The sequence below is a fragment of the Sorex araneus genome, chromosome 4 (genome assembly GCF_027595985.1).
Source record: "Sorex araneus isolate mSorAra2 chromosome 4, mSorAra2.pri, whole genome shotgun sequence".
Classification (NCBI taxonomy): Eukaryota; Metazoa; Chordata; class Mammalia; order Eulipotyphla; family Soricidae; genus Sorex; species Sorex araneus.
Window position 1 is genome coordinate 158,097,168 of NC_073305.1, and position 22,558 is coordinate 158,119,725.

The 22,558-nt window shown below is 36.9% G+C and overlaps 1 protein-coding gene across 1 annotated transcript in view; it reads left to right on the forward strand.

The window, feature by feature from the left end:
- ENPP1 (ectonucleotide pyrophosphatase/phosphodiesterase 1) overlaps positions 1-22,558 on the forward strand; it is an 86,204-nt gene that overhangs the window by 39,683 nt on the left and 23,963 nt on the right. Inside the window, exons 3-15 of the mRNA XM_055136174.1 lie at positions 1,079-1,195; positions 2,187-2,312; positions 3,981-4,041; positions 5,792-5,889; positions 9,214-9,293; positions 10,683-10,802; positions 12,063-12,172; positions 14,260-14,325; positions 14,623-14,695; positions 18,842-18,950; positions 20,229-20,360; positions 21,628-21,659; positions 22,010-22,137. Of these exons, the coding sequence (XP_054992149.1) occupies positions 1,079-1,195; positions 2,187-2,312; positions 3,981-4,041; positions 5,792-5,889; positions 9,214-9,293; positions 10,683-10,802; positions 12,063-12,172; positions 14,260-14,325; positions 14,623-14,695; positions 18,842-18,950; positions 20,229-20,360; positions 21,628-21,659; positions 22,010-22,137 (1,252 nt within the window). The remainder of the gene's footprint in view (positions 1-1,078; positions 1,196-2,186; positions 2,313-3,980; positions 4,042-5,791; positions 5,890-9,213; positions 9,294-10,682; positions 10,803-12,062; positions 12,173-14,259; positions 14,326-14,622; positions 14,696-18,841; positions 18,951-20,228; positions 20,361-21,627; positions 21,660-22,009; positions 22,138-22,558) is intronic.

The following is a 22,558-nucleotide window of genomic DNA, read 5'->3' on the forward strand; positions in this document are numbered from 1 at the left end:
GCGAAATCTTTGCCATTAGAAGTTAATCCCCTAGAGAGAACAGGGCCATAATGCAAAAGCCCATGAAACCAATATAACCAATAAATCTCCCAGACAACAAAATATAAATTAAGGACAAAGAAACCAGCAAGCAGGGGAGCTGAAGTATTCTGGTGCGACTGGAACCCTCTCATACTTCCTCTGGGGACACCCAGGACACTGTTTCTCCCCAAGAGATCCCTGTTGAAGCAGCCTGGGGGTTACTAAGCAAACAGCATCCCTTGGCAACCAGAAATTTATGTTGTGCTCATAAGGCTTTTAAAATTTCAGACATTTGTATTTTCATAATAGTGACAATCTTAAGCGTCTACATATTTTTTTAATTCACACAAAGTACAGAACTTGATTCAACATGTAAGTTTTACTATAATAAGTCTTTGAGTCACAGTACATTTGTAACAGTCATTATATTTGCTTTTTTTCAGTATTTTTTTCTTTTGAAATCATTGCTGGTTTTATTAAGAAGTCCAGTTTGAAAACGAATAATTTTGTTTTCTATTAACTATTCTTGATGAGCAACGAGATGACAGTGATACAGTGATACAGTGATTAACTACTCTGTAATTGTAATAATTAGTAATTTAATTTTTTGGTGATTATTATAAGTTAATATGTATTGCTGAAATAAAATTTATAATTTAGTAATTGTATGCAGTCAGCAATCTGTTCAACTTCATTCAAACTTAAACACAGTTAGGAGTTAAAGGAGTTTATTCAAGTAGTCTTAGGTACAAAGTAATAGTTTGTATTTAAATCAGTTTGATACAGAAAAACAAAGACTCAGACACAGCAGAATTTGCAATGAAAAAAAATCTCATGTTTGTAAAGGACTACAAACTGTCTATATATAAAGTTTCCATGTATCTGTGTTATATTTTAGATTTGTGAGGAGATTCTTGGGTGACTTTTCTATTCATCTCTGCTTTCTAAAACTGTTTGACTCTCCTTTATATCTGATTTGGGAATGTTAATTGATCTTTCCCTTATACTTTCTTATGTGATCTTTGGAAGAATATAACTAAATATTCAATATTTTCAGTTAAAAGCTGCAAAGGCCGCTGCTTTGAGAGAACATTTGGGAACTGTCGCTGTGACGTTGCCTGTGTTACCCTTGGGAATTGCTGTCTAGATTACCAGGAGACATGCATAGAACCAGGTAAAAAGTGTTCAGGGGGACGAGGTGAACTTTAAGCTCTGCATCTTTTTCAAATGGTACTTACCTAACCGATTTAAGATTTTGAAAAATTTCACATACACATTTGAATTTCAACTTTTTTTTTCAACACTTCTCTTGGAAAACAGAATTAAATGTGTGTATTTGTAATGTGTGTTGATAACCTGTATAAACCTAGTTGCCTTTAAACTAACTCTAAATAGACAGTTGAAATATGCAAACATAAGCTACCCGTGGCATATTTGATATGCCAAAAACAGTAACAACAAGTCTCACAATGGAGACGTTACTGGTGCCCGCTTGAGCAAACCTATGAGCACAGGGATGACAGTGACAGTGACAGATTATAGGGTAATTAATGCAAAAGTGCTTAGATGCTCACCTAAACTGAAATAAAGTCATCAGGCCAGAGGAGATATTAAGAAACAAAACAGAACAAAACAAAAAAAACTAGAGTGTGTGTTTTGCATGGGAGGGACCTAGGTTTGGTCCCTAGCACTACATGACCAGGAATGGCCCCTGAGGTGCCACTGAATATGACCCCAAAGCCAAATAAAAATGATGAATGAAATAAAACCATCAAAATACCCAGATTAATCAATGTGACTTGGACTTTCCTGTGCGTGACATAAAAAAATACTCCAGTGAGAGTGAGTCAGATTTTGGTTTAACTTTTGATAACCTGGAAAATGTGTGATGGAAGGCTCATAGAATCTCCCTGTGAGTTGTGTAATAATATTTATGTTTGCCCACATTTTTAAAGTGATGCAACTCTGAGGGTGTAACAGTTGGTGCCTGCATGTGTTCTGTTAGTTCAGATTGACCAAGGTCGCAGCAGACCCTTGGAGTGACAGAGAATTCTGAAATAGTTCATTGTCTCTGTGGATCTTGCTCCAGAATGCAAGCCTGTATTCCCATTGCAGCTGTGGCACTTGGACCTTAAAAAAGTGTCTTTGTTGATGGTTGTTTCTAGAGAGTATATGGACATGCAATAAATTCCGGTGTGGTGAGAAAAGGTTGTCTAAAAGCCTCTGCTCCTGTTCAGATGACTGCAAGGAGAAGGGCGACTGCTGTATCAACTACAGCGCTGTGTGTCAAGGTCTGTTTCCCGTTTGCTCTCTCTCTGCTTTCTCCGTGGCAGCCCCACAGATTCCTTGGGGTTAACTGGGTTTTTCATAGGTGGTTTATTGTTTCTCTAACATTAGGACTCGGGGTTGTTGTTGATTTTTTTTTTTTTTTTGGGTCACACCTGGCGATGCACAGGGGTTACTCCTGGCTCTGCACTCAGGAATCACCCCTGGCGGTGCTCAGGGGACCATATGGGATGCTGGGAATCGAACCCGGGTTGGCCGAGTGCCAGGCAAACGCCCTACCTGCTGTGCTATCGCTCCAGCCCCAGGATTCAGGTTTATTGATCATTTGTATCAGTTGAAAAATTATTTAGTGAAGAGAATTTCAAATACATCCTAGAAGAGATATCACAAACCTGGTACTTGATACCGAGTAGAGTAGTTAATATTATCTACACATAGCCAAGCTTGTTTTATCTATAGTTATTCACTCTCCTGCTCCCATTCCTAAGTATTTTGATCATTTGAGATTAGCTGAATATTTAGTGTTGCATTTGTAGGAATATCACCAGTTGTCTCCTGTAGTAAATGTAGTAAATGTAGAAAAGTGTGTATCCTGTTTAGAGACCATAGGCATGAAAAGTTATTGGCTATGACTTTATCTGACCTGTTAGGGTTTCTTGAATTTCTTTCACAAAATTTGACTCTATGTGAAAGGAACTAAGATATAGGAGATTTATGTAACCTTGGATAGAAGCAGGGTTATAAATTTTCACTGAAAAAACATCAACACCCAAAATAAAAAAGATACCTCCAACTTTTCACAAATAATTAGTATGTTTTCATCTTGCAATTGCACGTTCAGTTTTTTCTGCTGATATCTACTATTATATTAAAACAGAATGTTTTATTTTATTATTATTATTTTTAAATAAAAATTTTATTTTATTAAATCACCGTGTGGAAGATTACAATGCTTTCAGGCTTAGGTCTCAGTTATACAATGCTGAAACAACCATCCCTTCACCAGTGCCCATATACCACCACCAAAAAAAAAAAAAACCCCACACAGTACACCTCCCATCCCGCCCCCCCTACCTTGTAACTGATAAGTTTCATTTTACATTCTGTTTACTTTGGTTACATTCAATATTTCAACACAAACCTCACTATTGTTAGGAGTACCTCACTAGATTCAGACCTATTGTGAAGACAAATAAGGTCGCGCGGCCGCAATAGCGGCCACGTGGTTTTGAATTTCTGTACTTTAACACGAAGTCCAGGGAGATTTCTTCCAGGTATTGGATCACTGCAGGCTTGAAAACCCAATCTGTGGTCGTCTTAATATGGCGGACACCGCACCCTTCATCCCCGGAGAGAAAGAGGCGAGAGAGAGAAATACCTTTCCCCTCCTGGGCGGGCACAGGGCCAAGGCTTAGTTCTTAGGCTGGAGACATTCTGCGAGGAGTTGCCCATGCCAAAAGAGGTTTTGCTGGATCTCTAAAACAGAATGTTTTATTTGTGTATTTCTCTAGAATCATGCTTTGCTTTATATTTGAATTTTAAATTTCATTTCTATATCACGTTTTGTTTTTGTTTTAGAAATCTCAAATTTCATATTTGTGTCTCATAAGATGCCAAATTTTTGTTGGTTATGAAATTTGTTCAACTTGTTTTATTTCTTGAAAATATTTTAGGTGAGACAAGTTGGGTAGAAGAAAAATGTGAGATCTTTAATGAGCCACAGTGCCCAGAAGGGTAAGATTACTTCCTGAAAGATTAATATTTTCTCTTTGAGAAGTACTATTTTTTATCCAAAATTACATTGTAAAAACAATTGTTCATAATTAATCAAATGTTACTTGCAGTCATGCCTTGCATTTAGCACTGGTGTATAAAAAATGATTATAATATGAAGCCACACTGGAAACCAGTAGGAAAAAGGGAAGTCATGAATATTTAAGTCTGTATTTGTATTGGTATTAAACAGAAGTACTTGGTTTTTTTTTTTCTTTTTGGGTCACACCCAGCGGTGCTCAGGGGTTACTCCTGACTCTGCACTCAGGAATTACTCTTGGCAGTGCTTGGGGGACGAATGGGATGCTGAGAATTGAACCCGGGTCAGCTTCATTCAAGGCAAATGCCCTACCTGCTGTACTATCGCTCCAGCCCCAAAACAGAAGTACTTGTGACTTACTTAAAGGAACTTTAAATTAATTTTGAGTTTTGACAGTTGAGCAAGTAGCAACTGGCTTTATATATTCTTTGTGTTTTTTGTTTTTAGTTGGGGGTTCCTTTATAAATCTTGGTAATAAGTAAATAAGTGCTACATTATTTTTATAAATCATATTTGTTCTTTTTTCACCCTATGTAAATTAGGTTATCTAGAAAAAGTTTGTGTACTTGGCCAAGGAGATGGCTCAGAGTTTAGTGGCTAATGCCATTCATGCTGAAGCCCCAAGTTTAAATCTTTAACACTGCATGCTACCCCCAGTACTACGGTGTATATCCCCAGAGGCCCTTGAATACCACAGGATGGGGTCTCACCTGCCCTAGAATGACTTGGCTAATCAGCATCGAATCACTGGGCTGAGCATGTATCTGTATAATATGGTTTGTTGAGTATCACTGGAATATACTGAGGTGATGACCCGTTTTGTGACCTAGCGCCCAAACACTGCATGAGACTAAGATTGAAGTTTTAGTTTAAGAAAACTAAAGTTTCTTTGCTTGGAATTCAAAAGGCAGAAATTGTAAGGAAGAGTCTGGTAGGTTAGTCTGTGTTCTAGTGGCTCTTCTCATAGAATTTGAATTGTTCATATTCAGAAATAGAGTTCACTTCTTCAATATGCAGTTACAGTTGTCCTTCAGTATTTATGGAGGATTGCTTCCAGGATCCTGCTGTCTGCAGAAAATATTTCTCCTTTAAGTTGCATTTATTCTGACATTTGGAATAGAAGGAATTATGATGTTTTCTGTCTGGTATCACTGTCACTGTCATCACTGTCATCCCGTTGCTCATCTATTTGCTCGAGCGGGCACCAGTAACGTCACCATTGTGAGACTTGTTGTTACTGTTTTTGGCATATCGAATATGCCACGGATAGCTTGCTAGTCTCTGCTGTGGGGGCGGGATGCTCTTGTTAGCTTGTCAGGCTCTCCAAGAGGAATTGAACCTGTATCGGCATCGTGCAAGACAAATGCCCTACCCGCTGTGCAATCGCTCCAGCCCATTTTTGTCTGGTAACCAAAAATGATATAAGTGCTAATTAATACTCTTTGATTTTATATATATATTTGTGTATATATATATGTAAAAGAAAGATATGAATATAAATGCTGATCCTTTCTGAGGAGACTTGCTGAGCTTGTTAGTTTACTTTAGACCACATACTGTCTCTGAGGATGATCTTCGCTGGATCCATGCCAGCATCAAGAAAACTTTCATTGGGATGTGTCATCTTTTGCTCCTTAAACATTCCTTTTCTTTTTCTTTCTCATTACCCAGGTACGAAAATCCTCCTACCCTCTTATTTTCTTTGGATGGCTTCAGGGCAGAATATTTACACACTTGGGGTGGACTTCTTCCTGTTATTAGCAAATTAAGTGAGTAACTTCAGAATTTACTGTTTAGTATGATGCTTGCAGTGACATAGACTAGGGAGTCAGATCGTTTTTGGAAAAATACTGACAGAAATTGGCTTGTTTTACAAATTTTTTTAAGTCATGAAGTAGTTGAACCTGATAAGGGATTAGTCTTTAATATTTTAATTATATTGAATAATACCTTTGGATTCGTCTAAGGTAAAATAATTAAGATTTTTATCCTGTAGCTAATGTCATGTATATGTTAAATACTATTTTATTATTTATAGAAATAGCACTGTCATCCCATTGTTCATCGATTTGCTTGAGCAGGCACCAGTAATGTCTCCCTTGTGAGACTTGCTTTTACTATTTTTGGCATATCTAATACACCACGGGTAGCTTGCTAGGCTCTGCCGTGTGGGTGGGATACGCAGTACTTTGTTGGGCTCTCCGAGAGGGATGGAGGAATTGAACCTGGTATGGCCGAGTGCAAGGCAAATGCCCTACCTACTGTGCTATACTTTTGATTAAAAATTTTCATTCTTTTTGTGGTTAAGTCATTTATATTACATTAAAAAATTTTTTGGACCATACCTGGCATTGCTTGGGCTTACTCCTGACTCTGTGCTCAGGGATCACTTATGGCAGTGCTTTTAATACTATATGGAGTGCCAGGGATCAAAGCTGGGGTTGACTGCATACAAGGCAAATACCTTAACCCGTGTTCTATCTCTTTGGCCCAAGTTTCCAAGTTCTGAATCACATTAACTTCCCCCTACTCTCCCTCAGTAAAGTGGATATCACATGTATTATTATTATTTTGGGGGACACACCTCGTAGTGCTCCTGGTTCTATACTCAGGGGTCATTCTTGGCAGGACTCGGGGGATCATATGGAATACTGGGGTTTGAACCTGGGTTGGCCATGCAGAAGAAAGTGCCGTTTCCATTGTACTATTACTCTGGCCCTGTATCAGCATTATTGAGTAAAAAAAGGGGGGTATACATAAAACCTAAAACATTTCTAAAACCTAAAACCTAGAACTTTTCTTCTAATCAGTGATATGTATTTAACTTGAGCATAACATTGACTGTAAATAGAAGTAAGTAAATACAACCACTTTTGTGTTCTTTTGGAATTCTAAGAATAATTTACCAGAACTTGAATGTGGGATTTTGTAATGAAATGTTAAAATTACTAATGGTGAATGCATAGGTATGATACCACTTTTGTGACAAATAAAAATTGTATTAGGAGTGCTTCTTAAAATGACTCTAACTTCTGTCTGGAAGAAACTAGTTTTATAAACGATCATTTCATTTAAAAAGCCTTTAGAAAAAACCTGCATGCACAAGGAAGCTTCTGTTTTCATCAGCCAGGTTTTTGGGCTGTGAAGCTTTAAGCCATCCCTTTGCTGAAGAGCAAGTTTGTCTCAGTTATACCAGACCCGATTTCCTGAGAAGTTATCCAGAGTGAAGTAGCTGTTGGGGTATCTACATGTGAAGTTTAGAATAGAATGATTATCAATTAGATTTAGATGTTTAGGGAATGTAGTTGGTTGTTCTGAACTGTTACGTTAGAAGGCAGCAAGCTAGATAGACACATCCAGTCAAAGGAACTTTTTCAGGCAATGATGTATTGAAATGTTCCCACAATCAGGTGACTCGCCTTCCATATAGTATTACTGTATCACTGTATCACTCTCATCCTGTTTCTCACCTATTTGCTCTAGAGGGCACTGGTAACATCTCCATTCATTCCTGTCACCTTCAGGGTCAGGGGAATGAGGCCCATTATTGTTACTGTTTCTTGCATATTGAATTTGTCATGGATAGCTTGCCAAGCTCTGCCGTGCAAGATTCTGCATCTGATTAGATTACATAAAACAAAGCTCCTGGAAGAGTGCAATGCAGAATCTTCTGTATAGTAAAAGTAAAAAAAGAAGCGCATTACTAGGTTAAACCAGAAACAGTCTAACTACTGTGCTAGAATTCTGTTGCTTGAAGCCCTTTGATTTTTAGAGCAGCAATGAGTTTGTATGAAGTTAGCTACTTTGGGTTTGCGGTATTTCTTTACTCAAGCATTAGTACTGAATATTTAACTGCAAATGGTTTTGTTTGTTTATGAATTATTACTTATAATTTCCTTATGTGATCACCAAGTAATCCTATTTAAGATGCACCAGCATTACAACAGATCCATCTGGAACTTAATATTATTACTAAGTATTAACTAATTGTTTCCTTGGTTTTGTTATCTTCTAATGTTTTTTTTCTAAGAGAAAAACTTCATAATATTTTTTAAAATAGAGGGGGGCGGGTGAGACCCTCCCCGTCTGAAGGGACCCAGCCCTGGCAGCCAACCTCCACTACCCAACCGCTGCCATGCTCCAGGCCGCTTTCCGGACCGCATAGCTGCTTTTTGACACATTATAAGACGCTTCCTACCCATTTTTCATAATTACCACACCATATTTGATGGAGTTCAGATAGTAGGCAACAAATCATAGAGTATATATACATATATACATACCATATACATATGTGTGTATACACACACACACACACACACACACACACACACACATACCTCTTGGAGAGCCCGGCAAGCTACCGCTACCGAGAGTATCCCACCCACATGGGCAGAGCCTGGCAAGCTACCCATGGCGTATTCGATATGCCAAAAACAGTAACTATAGGTCTCATTCCCCTGACCCTGAAAGATTCTCCAATTGTTGGAAAAGACGAGTAAGGAGAGGCTGCTAAAATCTCAGGGCTGAGTGTAATAGAAATGTTACTGGTGCCTGCTTGAGTAAATTGGATGACAGTGATACAGTGATTTTATTTGATCTCAGATGACCAAGATATTATCCCTTCAAATGTCATCAATATGAAATAATTTAAATATATTTCTCATTCTAATTTCTTTTTTTAAATGGAGATTTTGAAATTTGATGTATATTTTGCCCTCACACCCACAATTTAGCTTTTAACTGTTAATTTCTGTTGATAGTGCTGCTTTATAATTCACTTTGAACTTTTATGTGGTTGTAAATCTCTCCTGAGTTTGGGCCGGTGAGATAGTATATATAGTAGGTAGAGCACTTGCCTTGCATACACAATTGTTTACTCCCTGGTACTCCATATGGGCCTCCGAACCCTGCCAAGACTAAGCTCTGAGCACAGCTCGGTGTAGCACGAAATCAGACTAGCTACAAATAAAAATTTCTTCTGTGTTAATTTTTAAATTTTTCTGTACTCTTTAGGCTTCTGTGATACTAAAGTTAAATTGAATTCAATGGATTGTTAGCTGTATTTAATAACAATTTTTTTTCTCTTGTAGAAAGCTGTGGAACATACACTAAAAACATGAGACCAGTCTATCCAACAAAAACATTTCCCAATCACTACAGTATTGTCACAGTAAGAGGCTCATTCAAGTCTTAAATGTTTATGTATGGGAATGTAACATTTTCAAGGGGGATAGATATCAGATAAGAAAAATAAGTTCTTGGGGCTGGAGCGATAGCGCAGCGGGTAGGGTGTTTGCCTTGCATGCAGCCGACCTGGGTTCAATTCCCAGCATCCCATATTGTCCCCCGAGCACCGCCAGGAGTAATTCATGAGTGCAGAGCCAGGAGTAACCCCTGTGCATCGCTGGGTGTGACCAAAAGCAAAAAAAAAAAAAAAGTTCTTTTCCATTGTATATTTAAGGAAGAAAAGTAGTTTTGGGTCATTATTCTGCCCCTCTTTCTCTTTGGTCCCTCTCCCTTTCTTTCTTGAATTTCCCACTTGTGAAGAGGTGACATTCAGTGTCAAGATGCTCTGGTTCTTGTGTCCCGTTTTTCCCTTATTTCCTTTGTGACTATTGCTGTCCACACTCAACATATTCTCAGCCCACCTTTGTCTCGATGTAGAAATTTGACCAAGTCATCCATTGTCAGGTTTTTGCAGTGGGAGGCACGGAGAAGCCTCCAAAGCCATGCTCAGGGTCATTTTTGGCAATTCTCAGTTCAATGGGAGGGTCCCAGAATGAACCCTGTGATTCACAGGCCATTCCCAGTGTGGTCAGTACATTCTACCATGTACTGGAAATCAGACTGGGGTCAGGAAGCTGTGTGCCCTAACTCCTCTATTTCTCCATCTTGTTGAACTATATATATATATATATATATATATATATATATATATTTAATGGTAGGTTTGAATAATGAGATGAAAGCCAAAGTATTAAATCACTACTGTAAATGATTTGTAATATAATTTAATACCTGTGTATAATAATATTGTTACTTTGCTGTGCTACTGAAAAAAATTTTTTTTACCAAGTCCATTTTCATGCTTGTAGACAGAATTACAGCTTTTCTTTCAAGCTTCCAGATTTCATTTAAATCCATTAAAAATTTTTCATTAGATCTAGGGATTGAAGCCAGAAAATTAGTACTTTAGCCTGTGTGGATGCATGTTGTACTTGGACACAACCCAAAAGAAATTTGTTCCACAGAACAGTTTCGCTTAGCAACTATTCATTCAAAATCTGGGTCGTTGCTTACTTTTACAGAGCTTCATCCATAGCATTTGCTAATTGTTTCCTTATTGCATAGTGTCAAAATGCAAATGCTGCATAAAATCTTGACGGACTGGTTAAGTTTCGATAATGTCCATTCTTTTGTCATTTCCGTGTTTCCAGTTTTCAGTTTCTGTTTGACAGTTTTGTTCTGTGGCCTTATTTAATATTGAAAAGCTTGCCTAAACGCTTTATTTTATATTTTAGGGACTTTACTTGCATAAACTCTTTATTTTCTGTTTTAGGGACTTTATCCAGAATCCCATGGCATAATTGACAATAAAATGTATGATCCCCAAATGAACACTTCTTTTGCACTTAAAAGCAAAGAGAAATTTAATCCTGAATGGTACAAAGGAGAACCAGTAAGTTTTTTGTTCTTTTAGCTGCAGCTGTTAGAGCAAAATACCCGATTTCATGGAGCTTTTTCTTTTCTTTTTCCTTTCTTTCTTTTCTTAAATTATTGTTATTATTATTATTTTTGCATTGCCAGCGATTGATCTCAGCTTCTCCCACATGGAAGGCAAGTGCCCCTTACTCCTGAGCCATATCCTAGCCCCAGGTCCTTAGAGTGTTTAATGACCTACTTTATTTACTGTGTCTCAACCATACTCTCATAAATAGAGATGAATTTTGATAACCCTAAATATTGCTTGTATCTAGCTTAATGAGAAGTTATTTAGTAGATATTTAGTAGATATGAATTTGAGCTTTTCTTTTCTGCTTGGTTTTAGGTCCTGAATTAATGGTGCATAATAGTAGTTCATCTAAAGTGCTAAGTGATTATGAAGAAGGCCACATTTCTTGACTTCATTTGATATGCTACCAAAATATTCTGTCATTTTTATTTAGAAAAAATAATTCTAATTGGGACTCGGAGTGACAGTATAGAGAGTGGGGCATTTTACCTTGCATGCAGCTGACCTGGGTTTGAACCCTGGTATTTCATGTAGTCCCCTTGAGCACAGCCAGGAGTAATTCCTGATTGCATTGCCAGGAGTAACCTCCGAACATTGCCAGGTGTGACCCAAATAGGAAAAAAATAATTCACACTAATTCCATGGGACTTATTGGAACATCTGATGTTCCTCTTAGAAAGAATAGAGCATGGCACATAATGTGCATAAATTCATATTTACTATGAATTCGAGTTTAGCTTTGCCTTTGGGAAACTAAATAACTTTCTGTGCTTTAATTTTCTCATCTCTTTATTATAGGTAATATTAACTACTTCCAACAATTGTAATAACTATTTGAAATATAAATTTAGAGTGCTTATAGGAATACTATTTAAAATTATAATCATCAGTAATAACTACTTAGTAAATTGTAGTTCTATCAATAAAATGTCAAAACATTAAAAGCATTTATTAATTTTTCTTTTAAGGGGAATCTATTCAGTTATGGATATGGCATTAACATAGCAGGAATTTCCAACTGTCTATATTTTGGGGGTTAATCTCTTTTCATGTCTTGCTGTTGCTACTTAGTCATATCACACAGTTATTTTGTAGTTTAACTTCTGGAGCTTGTTAAACGTAAAAACATTCTACCATTTAAGAAGAATGCATTGGTGTTGCATGAACACATACTTTCCTGAGACTTCCCTTCCTTATCTTTGTCAGATTTGGCTTACTGCTAAGCATCAAGGCCTGAGGACTGGGACTTTTTTTTGGCCAGGATCAGATGTGAAAATCGATGGAATTTTCCCAGACTTCTATAAAATATATAATGGGTATGTGCAGATGTACTTTTTCTTAAGACAGGTAGTTATAATATAGCTTTTAAATTTGTTTTCTAATTTCCATTTCACTTCTTTTATTGAATTGGGGCTTAAGCTCTGTTGTTTGAAAACTGTGATCGATGAAAAAGAAGCAATGTTAGAATAAGTTTTGTTTAGGTGGATGTCAAATAGATAGTAAAATCAGATTTATTTTGAGAAGCTTTCTAGAAAGTGCTGGTTGTAGTTTCCTGGTTATCGTTTAGGCAAGAGTGAAAAACGAAGACATGTAAGAGTAGAGTCTCTCCAGGGGCTGGAAAAGACAGAAGTAGTAAAGGCAGTGCAGGGAATGAGTCTCTGGTATTTGGAAATACTGTTTAAAAGCAGATATTAATGGCATTTCTGAATTTGCATTTCCATATTAATTTAGTAAGTATGAAATTGATAGGCATTTGCCTTTCACGCGGCAGACCCAGATTCGATTCCTCCACCCCTCTCAGAGAGCCCAGCAAGCTACCAAGAGTATCCCGCCCACACGGCAGAGCCTGGGAAGCTACCCGTGGCGTATTTGATATGCCAAAAACAGTAATAAGTCTCACAATGGAGATGTTACTGGTGCCCGCTCCAGCAAACTGATGAACAATGGGACGACAGTGATACAGTGATATAGTGATGAGAAACATTATAGTTCTCCTTAGGATTTAAAAAAAATTTTTTTTAAATTTTATTTTCGGATCACACTGGGTTACTCCTGACCCTGCACTCAGGAATTTCTCCTGGTGGTGCTCGGGGGACCATATGGGATCCTGAGAATCAAACCCAGGTCAGCTTTGTTCAAGGCAAATGCCCTACCCGCTGTGATATTGCTCTAGCCCCTCCTTAGGATTTTTGAAAAGTCTATGATGTAGTAAAATAATTTTTTTTTCTGGGAGATGTACTCAGCTAAATTTTAATGAGACTACTTTAGACTTAGGAAATTTCACAAAATCAATATAAAAATGCACTGGGGGAACTAAAGGAAAAGATCATAAATCCCAGGTCAGAGATGCTTCCCTGGGGCTGGGTAGGAAGCCCAAAGTGCTGGCGCACGTGCTTTCCACGTGGGAGGCTGAGTTCGGGCCCCAGCAGCAACATGACCCCTCCTTCCACCAAGCACCTCTCGGTGCGGCCCACAAACTAAGAAACAAAATCAAAACCCCAGCATTGCGTACCTGATTTTTTTTTATCAGTTTTCTCTGATAATTTTATGCCATTGTTCAGTCTTTGTGTTGGACACGATCACTGTGGAGCCCTTATTAATTGCCATTTTTTTCATCCCACGGTCGTTGGGCTATCCCTTGCCTTCCATATGTTCTTTGACTTCTCAGAGTCTCGAGAGAGAACACAGCTCACTGTCCTTGGGGTTGGGCTGTGTAAATGAGATCCTGTTTCCAAAGGAAACCACCACAAATTCTGCTGAGAAGAGTTGCAGGAAGAACTGTCTATTCATGCCCCTCTCCCTGCTGTGTGAAAACCCACTGATGAACTGGCTCACTTCATGAGCTGCCCATCCCGAATGCACTGACACGTATTACCTGGTAGCCATTACTATGCTTAAGTAGGGTTAAAAATATCCTTAAAAAATATTTAAATATCCTTTAAAAGCACATTTGTTTTTTTTTTTTTATTTTTGTGGTTTTTTTTGCTTTTTGGGTCACACCTGGTGATGCACAGGGGTTACTCCTGGCTCTGCACTCAGCAATTACCCCTGGCAGTGCTCAGGGGACTATATGGGATGCTGGGAATAGAACCCGGGTCAGCCACGTGCAAGGCAAACGCCCTACCTCCTGTGTTATTGCTCCAGCCCTTAAAATGCACATACGAAAGTATGAAAAGCACATTTTGAAACCCAGTCACAATTTTTCTTTTTTTTTTAATTAGTAAAGTTTAGCTTTTGTTCTTTTGTTGGGAAAACAAACTTGAGTTTGCAGCTAGAACTTTTATATTGTTGAAACACAATGGACAGATTGAACTTTTAGTCTCATAGAAGTTTCAGTGTGAAAAATATAGTTTATATTCAAACAGCTATCACAGATTTGTTTCATTTTATTTATTAATTTTAGTTCAATACCATTTGAAGAAAGAATACTAACAGTTCTTAAATGGCTGAAGCTTCCCAAAGATGAAAGGTAGGCAGATGACAAATTTATTTTATCAATATCCTATTGTCTTATAGAAATTATGCACAATATTTTAATATACAATACAATAAAACTTTGCAATGGCTATGATGTCTTATATACCAGTGAACTCTTTAGTGAACTGTTATAACCACATTTTGAAGATTTCCCAAACTATAATTTCTCAGAAAATTTAGAAATGTTATCCATGTTATAGATGTTTTAATCACTACTGTTGAATTATTCTTTCCATTTTTTTTTACAATGTGTTCGTAAAATATTACATTTTGATACTGTTTGATTTAGACCACACTTTTACACTCTGTATTTAGAAGAACCAGATTCTTCAGGTCATGCATATGGACCAGTCAGCAGTGAAGTAAGTATGTTTTTTATCAGTAATTTTACTGCACGAGCCTGCTAACATCTAACCAAACCTTGCTCTGAAGCAGGTTTAGATTCTATAAGATTTGGTCATTTCTGGTTAAAGATTGTTATTAAAGTAAGCAACACACTTTAATTAAAATAACAGTTGGGTGATGTTTTTACTCCTGTCAGTGCTAAATTAAACTAATGATAAAACTCCAATTTTTATTCTGAAGCACCTGTTCATTCTGTATACATTCTATTGGCCTATAAATAAAGTGCTCTGAAAATTTAGAAATAGGTAAGGTCTTAATTTTCTATGAAAATTGAGGGCAATCTGTCAGATATCAAGAGATCTGTATGAACTCTCCCCACGTAGCAAATAAATATGTCTCTGATATTCCAAGACAGTACTTATAGCAGATTTTGTCCACCAAAGGGTAGAAAAAGTTATCAAAAGTTTAGAGATATTGGGGCTGGAGGCAGTTTAATGGGTAAGGAAAGTGCCTTGGATGTGGCAGATCCAGGTTTGATCCCCTGAATCCCATATACTCCCTGGAGCACTGCCAGAATGATTCCTGAGTGCAAAGCCAGGAGTAACTTCTGAGCCTTTCCAGATGTGACCCCCAAACAAAAAACTTTAGAGAACTTGAAATAATCATTGTATTTTTGCATGGTTATTAGAAATTATAAGTAGGATAGCAGTATATAAACTTTTAATGTAGCATCTTATTTGATATACCATTCCCAGGACACCTTGTAATGACTGTTAGCCATGTTTCAACTGCTTTAGTGATTTAAAATTTCAAAAGCAAAGTAAAATAAAACAAAATAAAACAATAATTCCAATACAGCTTTCAGTTTTTGTGCAGCTTTATCGCTTTTGTATTAGCACAGGAAGTATCAAAACAGAAGTGTGATCTGAGCTCTTTCCTTGCATCTTGACGGTACCTGAGCAGGGAACCCCTTGTTGTTCTTCTTTCCTTATGATTAAATTTTTTTCAGTGAACTGATATATGTAAAGAAACACTAAGAAAGTATCTGTGAATTTTGTTACCCTTGGTCAGAGGGAGAAAAGACACCAGGATCTCTGCTGCAGGGTCCTTGTCTGATGTGCCAGGGAATTCTAGTCATTAAAAGGCTGGAAGATGGGGCCAGAGAATACAGCCATCCCGGGTTCTAATCTGGCACCCATAATGGTCCCAGAGCCGGTCAGAAGTGATCAGTGAGCAATGAGCTTGGAGTAAACCCTGATCATCACCAGGTGTGGCCCCAGAACAAAAAACAAACAGAAAGTCTGGATGGTCCTACCCAGATAGATGGGAAACTCAGGGATGGGGTTCTAAGATTGCTGGGAGCCCTGTTTGTGGGGGCTGAGTGTTCTTCATGCTTACTTTAGCATCCGCGTAAATATGAGAGACGTTCAAGCATCATCATTTTCCTTGCTTGATATGAAATATCTGATTAAACCATCTTTGCCTTTTCTTACTCTGGATCAGTCCATATAAGCCCATCTTAAAGAATAGATGAGTATCATCAGTTAAAAAAAGAGTAAATACTTCCCATGTTGAGCCACTTATATGCAAAGTTCATGATTTCCTATCAAGCCACAGCACCCAAAAGGAGAGAGAAAACAAAATGGAATACCCTGCCACAGAGGCAGGGTGGTGTGGGGGGGATGGGATTGGAGGGTGGGAGGGATACTGGGTTCATTGGTAGTGGAGAATGGACCGTGGTGGAGGGATGGGTTCTCGAACATTGTATGAGGGAAACACAAGCATGAAAATGCTTGTAACTGTACCCTCACCGTGACTCATAAATAAATAAATAAATAAGTAAGTAAATACAAACAAGTTTACCCTCATCTATGGCTAACTATGTATACCTTTTATAGTCTTTCTTTAAAATGGTCTCCACAAGCCAGGGTGATGATAACTCAAGTGCTGAATGCTTTGCGTGTTAGAGGTTCTGATTCAATCCTAGCCACCACATGGTCCCTCAAGAGATGCTGGGAGTGACACCCCAAGCACCACACGAGTAATAGCCCTCAGTTCCACTGGGTTGCTCCCACCTCCAGTTCATTTCTAGAAGTTCAACTGTATTTAAACACATAATATGCTTTTATCTCCATTCTGTCCCTCAGCTATGTATAAACGTTTGATCTTTATTAGAGATCGGGTAAGGAAGATGATGTGGGAAAAAAAAAATGGTCATGTCATAACTGATGTAAGGAAAAGTTTCTAGTAACTGTTTATCTATATTTGAACAACTGACCAGTTGCTAGATAAGTTTTACTCTTTAATTAAGTCATTGCCAGTTAAGACCCATTCCTAGGTCAGTTTGCACACTTTAGTTGTTTTGTAAGTGTTTGATTGTCAGATCAGATAAACTTTAATGTGAGTTCTACCCTTTCATTATTCACTAAGTTCTTTCTGGTTTCTCTGCTTTTTAAAAAAATTTTTTATTAGTGAATCACCATGGGGTACAGTTACCGATTTAAAACTTTCATGCTTGCATTTCAGTCATACAATGATGGGGTGCTGGTAGGGACACTGGGATCATTGGTGGTGGAGAATGCGCTCTGGTTTCTCTGCTTTTAATTGATCTTCATTCAAGGTTTAGCTCACTAATTACCAAATGATATTCAATATCTTATAAACTGTGTTAAGTTATATTACTTGTTCATCTAAATACACTGTATTTAGATACTTAAAAATACTTAAAAATTCAATCTTGCATATTGCACTGTAGCACTGTTGCCCTATTGTTCATCGATTTGCTCGAGCCAGCACCAGTAATGTCTCCATTGTGAGACTTGTTATTACTGTTTTTGGCATATCAAATATGCCACAGGTAGCTTGCCAGGCTCTGCCTTGCGGGCAGGATACTCTTGGTAGCTTGCTGGGCTCTCCGAGATGGACGGAGAAATCAAACCTGGGTCGGCCATGTGCAAGGCAAATGCCCTACCTGCTGTGCTATTGCTCCAGTCGGATTTGTTATAAATTACAGAAAATTCATCAGACTCCATTTTTCTCAGATTGTTTTATAAGTAGAGAAGAAAAGATAATTGTTAAAAAGCATTTTATCTAAACCATCTGCCAATCCATCTTTATGATATCAGTGTGTAAAATACATGTATTTATAAGGAAATTATAAATAACTGTATTCCTGGGCATTCTAATTTTAAAAATTAACTGCATAGAATTATATATATATATATATACATAAAAGTCCTTTCCTTCTCCTTTCTTCCTTTCTTTCTTTCTTTCTTTCTTTCTTTCTTTCTTTCTTTCTTTCTTTCTTTCTTTCTTTCTTTCTTTCTTTCTTTCTTTTCTCTATCCTTCCTTCCTTCCTTCCTTCCTTCCTTCCTTCCTTCCTTCCTTCCTTCCTTCCTTCCTTCCTTCCTTCCTTCCTTTCTTTCTTGGAATTTATTTATATTCATTTAATCAATTTATTTTTCCAATTAAATTACCATAAGATACACAAAGTTTTTCATGATTGGGTTTCAGTCATACAATTATTATTCCAACACCCATCCTTTTACCAATGTACATTTCCCACCACCACTGTACCCAGTTACCCTCCCATGATAACCTTTACTTACTTTCAGCACTCAGTTCTTGTCTACAATGATTATTTCCAACTATCCAACTACCATAGTGGTACCTTACCTATCTTAACTGCCTTCCACTGAATGATTTTTTTTTAAAAGTATCTCGTGACTAACTTTATAGTTTGAAAATTTGGAAGCATTTACATAGTAAACATTTAAATGACCAGAAACTGTTAGAAGAAATGGACTTAGAAAATGAACTTTTAGAGTATATTAGATTCTAGCCAGACACTGACTGGACTATTGCTAGTTTGAATGAAAGCATGTCTAATTTAAACGGTACCATTCTGAACTTCAGGGAGGGAGTTATCAGGTCAGCTAATGTTATTTGCAGGACCTAGTACTGAGACTATGTGGAACTTGGCCCTCTCTCCCCCTCAATTGTTAATCGTCAGCAGTTGTATTATGTATTCTGACTTGTCTTAGTCTGGTGTGAATCCTGACAGTTGCATCCATTGGCGTTCTTCTTGAACAGAGAGAGAGAGTGTTGCAAAGAAGTAGCCTTTAGTATGGAATGCATTACATGGAACTGTGTTTCTTCCTTAGGTCATCAGAGCATTGCAGAGGGTTGACAACATGGTTGGCATGCTGATGGATGGTCTAAAAGAGCTGAACTTGCATAAATGCCTGAACCTCATCCTTATTTCAGATCATGGTAGTTTGAATTCGCATCTTTAACTTTATTTTAAATGTTGCCCTCAAAGTTTAAGTGATTATTATTGTATTTATTTTTCTCCCAAACTTAATTTTTTTTCTTTTTGGGGGTGGAGGGTGGGGCCGCTCTTGACTGTGCTCAGGCCTTACTTCTGGCTCTGTGTTCACCCTTGGTGGGGCTCTGGGAACTATCTCTGGTGAGTGGATCAAAGCTGGGTCTGCTGCATGCAAGGCAAGTGTCTTATCCACTGTACTATCTCTCTGTTCAAGCTGAATTTTTAGTTTCTTTTATGAAGTCATTAAGAGAAAATGAAATAGAAAGTTCAGTTAAAGCATAGAACTCAGAAAAACCTAAAAATTTAGCCTGTCAACTACAATATAACAGATTTTCACATTTGGGAAAGACTTGCCTCAGGAACTCAGATAGCTGAAGCTTTTCTTTCAACATGAAATTTTAGGTAAACTTCTCTCTTACATTTCATTTGAACAATTTTGATGTTCCTTTTCCATTTTCTTTAGTATGATATACGCACAGCTTTAGAGGCAGTATATTCTAATTTTGGTAATATTTTCACATTGCTACAATTTTTAAAATATATGTTTGTATGAAGCCATAGAGCTATACAATAACATAGTTTGTTTTGTTTTGTTTTGTTTTTGTTTGAGGACCACACCCAGCAATACTCAGGAATTACTCCTGGCAGGGCTCAGTCGAGTCAATGGGATGCTGGGATTGAACTTGGATAGGCCATGTACAAGGCAGGGTCCTTATCTGGAGCAATGTCTCTCTGGCCTCAAAATGATTATTTTTGTTTTTATTGTTGTTTGCTTCAGAAAAAATTTCTAAAGCCTCTATCTAGAAATAGTACTAGGAAGTTTTATCCTAAAGAAGCTCCAGTCCTGAATAAAAGAGAGCTTTGTACTCTCTTGTTCATGTTCTGGTTGATTTAAGGAAAGTACCTTGACTTTCATTATCTAATCTAATTCTGTGATAAGACATTCCTCCTCATTGACATAAATACATTAAGAGTATCTAAATAAAGAATTGAAATAACAGAAAACCTTGAACTTGAACCTTGAAGGAAAAGATTCTGAATAAGTTGCAATAGTAAATAATGTTGAAATTCTCTCTTACCTATCAGATGTTCGATTTAGAGAAGGTCTAAGCATAAGTATATTGAATTAAATTCTAGAAGTGAAAGAAAATGTAGTAAGACCTAGTCAAATTTTGATTAATATTGCAACATGAAGAAAATGAGATTTTATTTTCCCCTCCTAGGAATGGAACAAGGCAGTTGTAAGAAATATGTGTATCTGAATAAATACCTGGGAGATGTTAAAAATATTAAAGTTATCTATGGACCTGCAGCTCGTTTGCGACCTTCTGATGTCCCAGATAAATACTATTCCTGTGAGTACCTCTCTGTGCAAACTTTGAAAGTAATTTTATCTTATTCACTATTAAAGTACATTTCTATAAATCTGTCTATTTCTAAATGAGAGCAGGATGACTAAAGTTAATTTCCTTTTTATGATTAAAATCTCCAGTGCAGTTCTTCCATAGCCAGAGGGATTTTATGAACTGTATGTGAGATGACAAGCTGAACCACTTATCTAAGTTGTTACTCACAGCTAAGCTCTTTTATTTGATGAGCTTAGTATAATATTATGTTGTAGTGTGTATTTTACATATATTAGTTTCAAGATAACTTGTGCTAGGGGTGAAAAAAAAAACACAAGGAAAAAACTAGAGCAAAGTTCAGCCTTAGTTTTTCAACTTTCAATGATGATGAAAAACCAGTTATAGATATTTTAAAATTATCAATTTTGAAGAGAGGCATGTCAACATGGTTAAAGCCATGATTCCTGGATTCCAAAACACCTTTTCTAAAACATCCTTCCTCCCAAAGTAAGCATGCCTTTTTTAAAGAAAGAAGTTTTGCAGTTTTTTTTTTAATCACATGTGAACCCAGATTGGCAGTCTTTTAAAAATATTCTTTTTTCAAATCAAGCCTAATTATAAAGCTGTTTACAGATGATATAATCCTCTCTTTCTTTCTTTCTTTCTTTCTTTCTTTCTTTCTTTCTTTCTTTCTTTCTTTCTTTCTTTCTTTCTTTCTTTCTTTCTTTCTTTCTTTTCTCTTTCTTTCTTTCTTTTTTTGCTTTTTGGGTCACATCCAGTAATGCATAGGGGTTACTCCTGGAAGGACTTAGTATGGGATGCCAGGGATCGAACCCAGCCCAGCTGATGCAAGACAAATGCCCCATCCACTGTACTATCGCTCCAGCCCCACAATTTTATTTATAAAAGCATGCAGTAAAGTCATGCTGGATATAGATAGGTAGATGGGTGGATGATATTTGTAGGAATGAACAGATGGCAGATGTATTAACAGGTTAATGGATAAGTCATCATATGGTTGAATTGGAAGGTATGAATAAACAGAGGAATCAATAGTTGCTCTGTAACTTGCCTTTTCACTTAATAATATGACACAATATAAGCTCATGGTCATGGAAATATCCTAAATAATTATTTCATGTAAATCATAAATGAAATATTGGCATCTACTATGGTATTTAAATATAGCTTGAGTCTAATCTATATTGGGGGGTTATTTTTATATATAATTATAGCATACTATCAATTATTAATTCTTATTATTTTTTCCCTTCAGTTAATTATGAAAGCATTGCCAGGAATCTTTCTGTGAGTATCTTTATTTTTTAGTTGCATTTATAGGATATATATTTTGGGAGAAGTTTCAGTATTTTCTCTTGTGATTGCAGGATTAGAATTTTTGAGTATCTGAGCCAATGTTTAAGCATTCTATACTTATTAAAGTTCTTGAATGATAAGCTTAATAAACCTAGGTTTGAAAGTCTTTAAGAATTTGCATGACAGTACTTTCAAAAGAACTTTCTTATTTTTGCATGCATGATGTACAGAAAATGCTGATAAAGTATGGGAAATATTTCATTTGAGATTGAAAGCAATTTTAAGAGAAGTTTACACTTAAGGGATTACAAAATAAAGATTTTTTTCTTCTACCGTTTCAGTGCCGGGAACCAAACCAGCATTTCAAACCTTACTTGAAATATTTCTTACCTAAGCGTTTACACTTTGCCAAAAGTGAGAGGATTGAGCCCTTGACGTTCTATATGGACCCCCAGTGGCAACTTGCATTGTAAGTTCTGATATAATATAATACAATAATTCGCTTGATCTATTAGTAATTCAGGATAACTATTGAGCCCCTTTCAAAAGTGTTGCTACATACATGGTACATAAATTGTTCTCTTCACCCTCGTTCAGAGTTTCTCAAACTTGGCCTAGTGACATTTTGGATCAAATCATTCTTTGCTGTCTTACGCATTGCAGAATGCTTGAAAGTATCCCCACCTGCTAGATGAAAAGCTCTCCTTTTCATAGATGTAACAACAACAATAATAAAAAGTGTCTCTGTACACTGAAAAATCTGGTGTCAGGGAAGCCCCCGTAAATAGGAACCAGCACTTTGTGCACAGTTATCGTTACCTTTTCTTAATGCTCCATATTTATATTACCACTTGACATGGTAGCTCTTCTGTACATCTAATGATACCCTA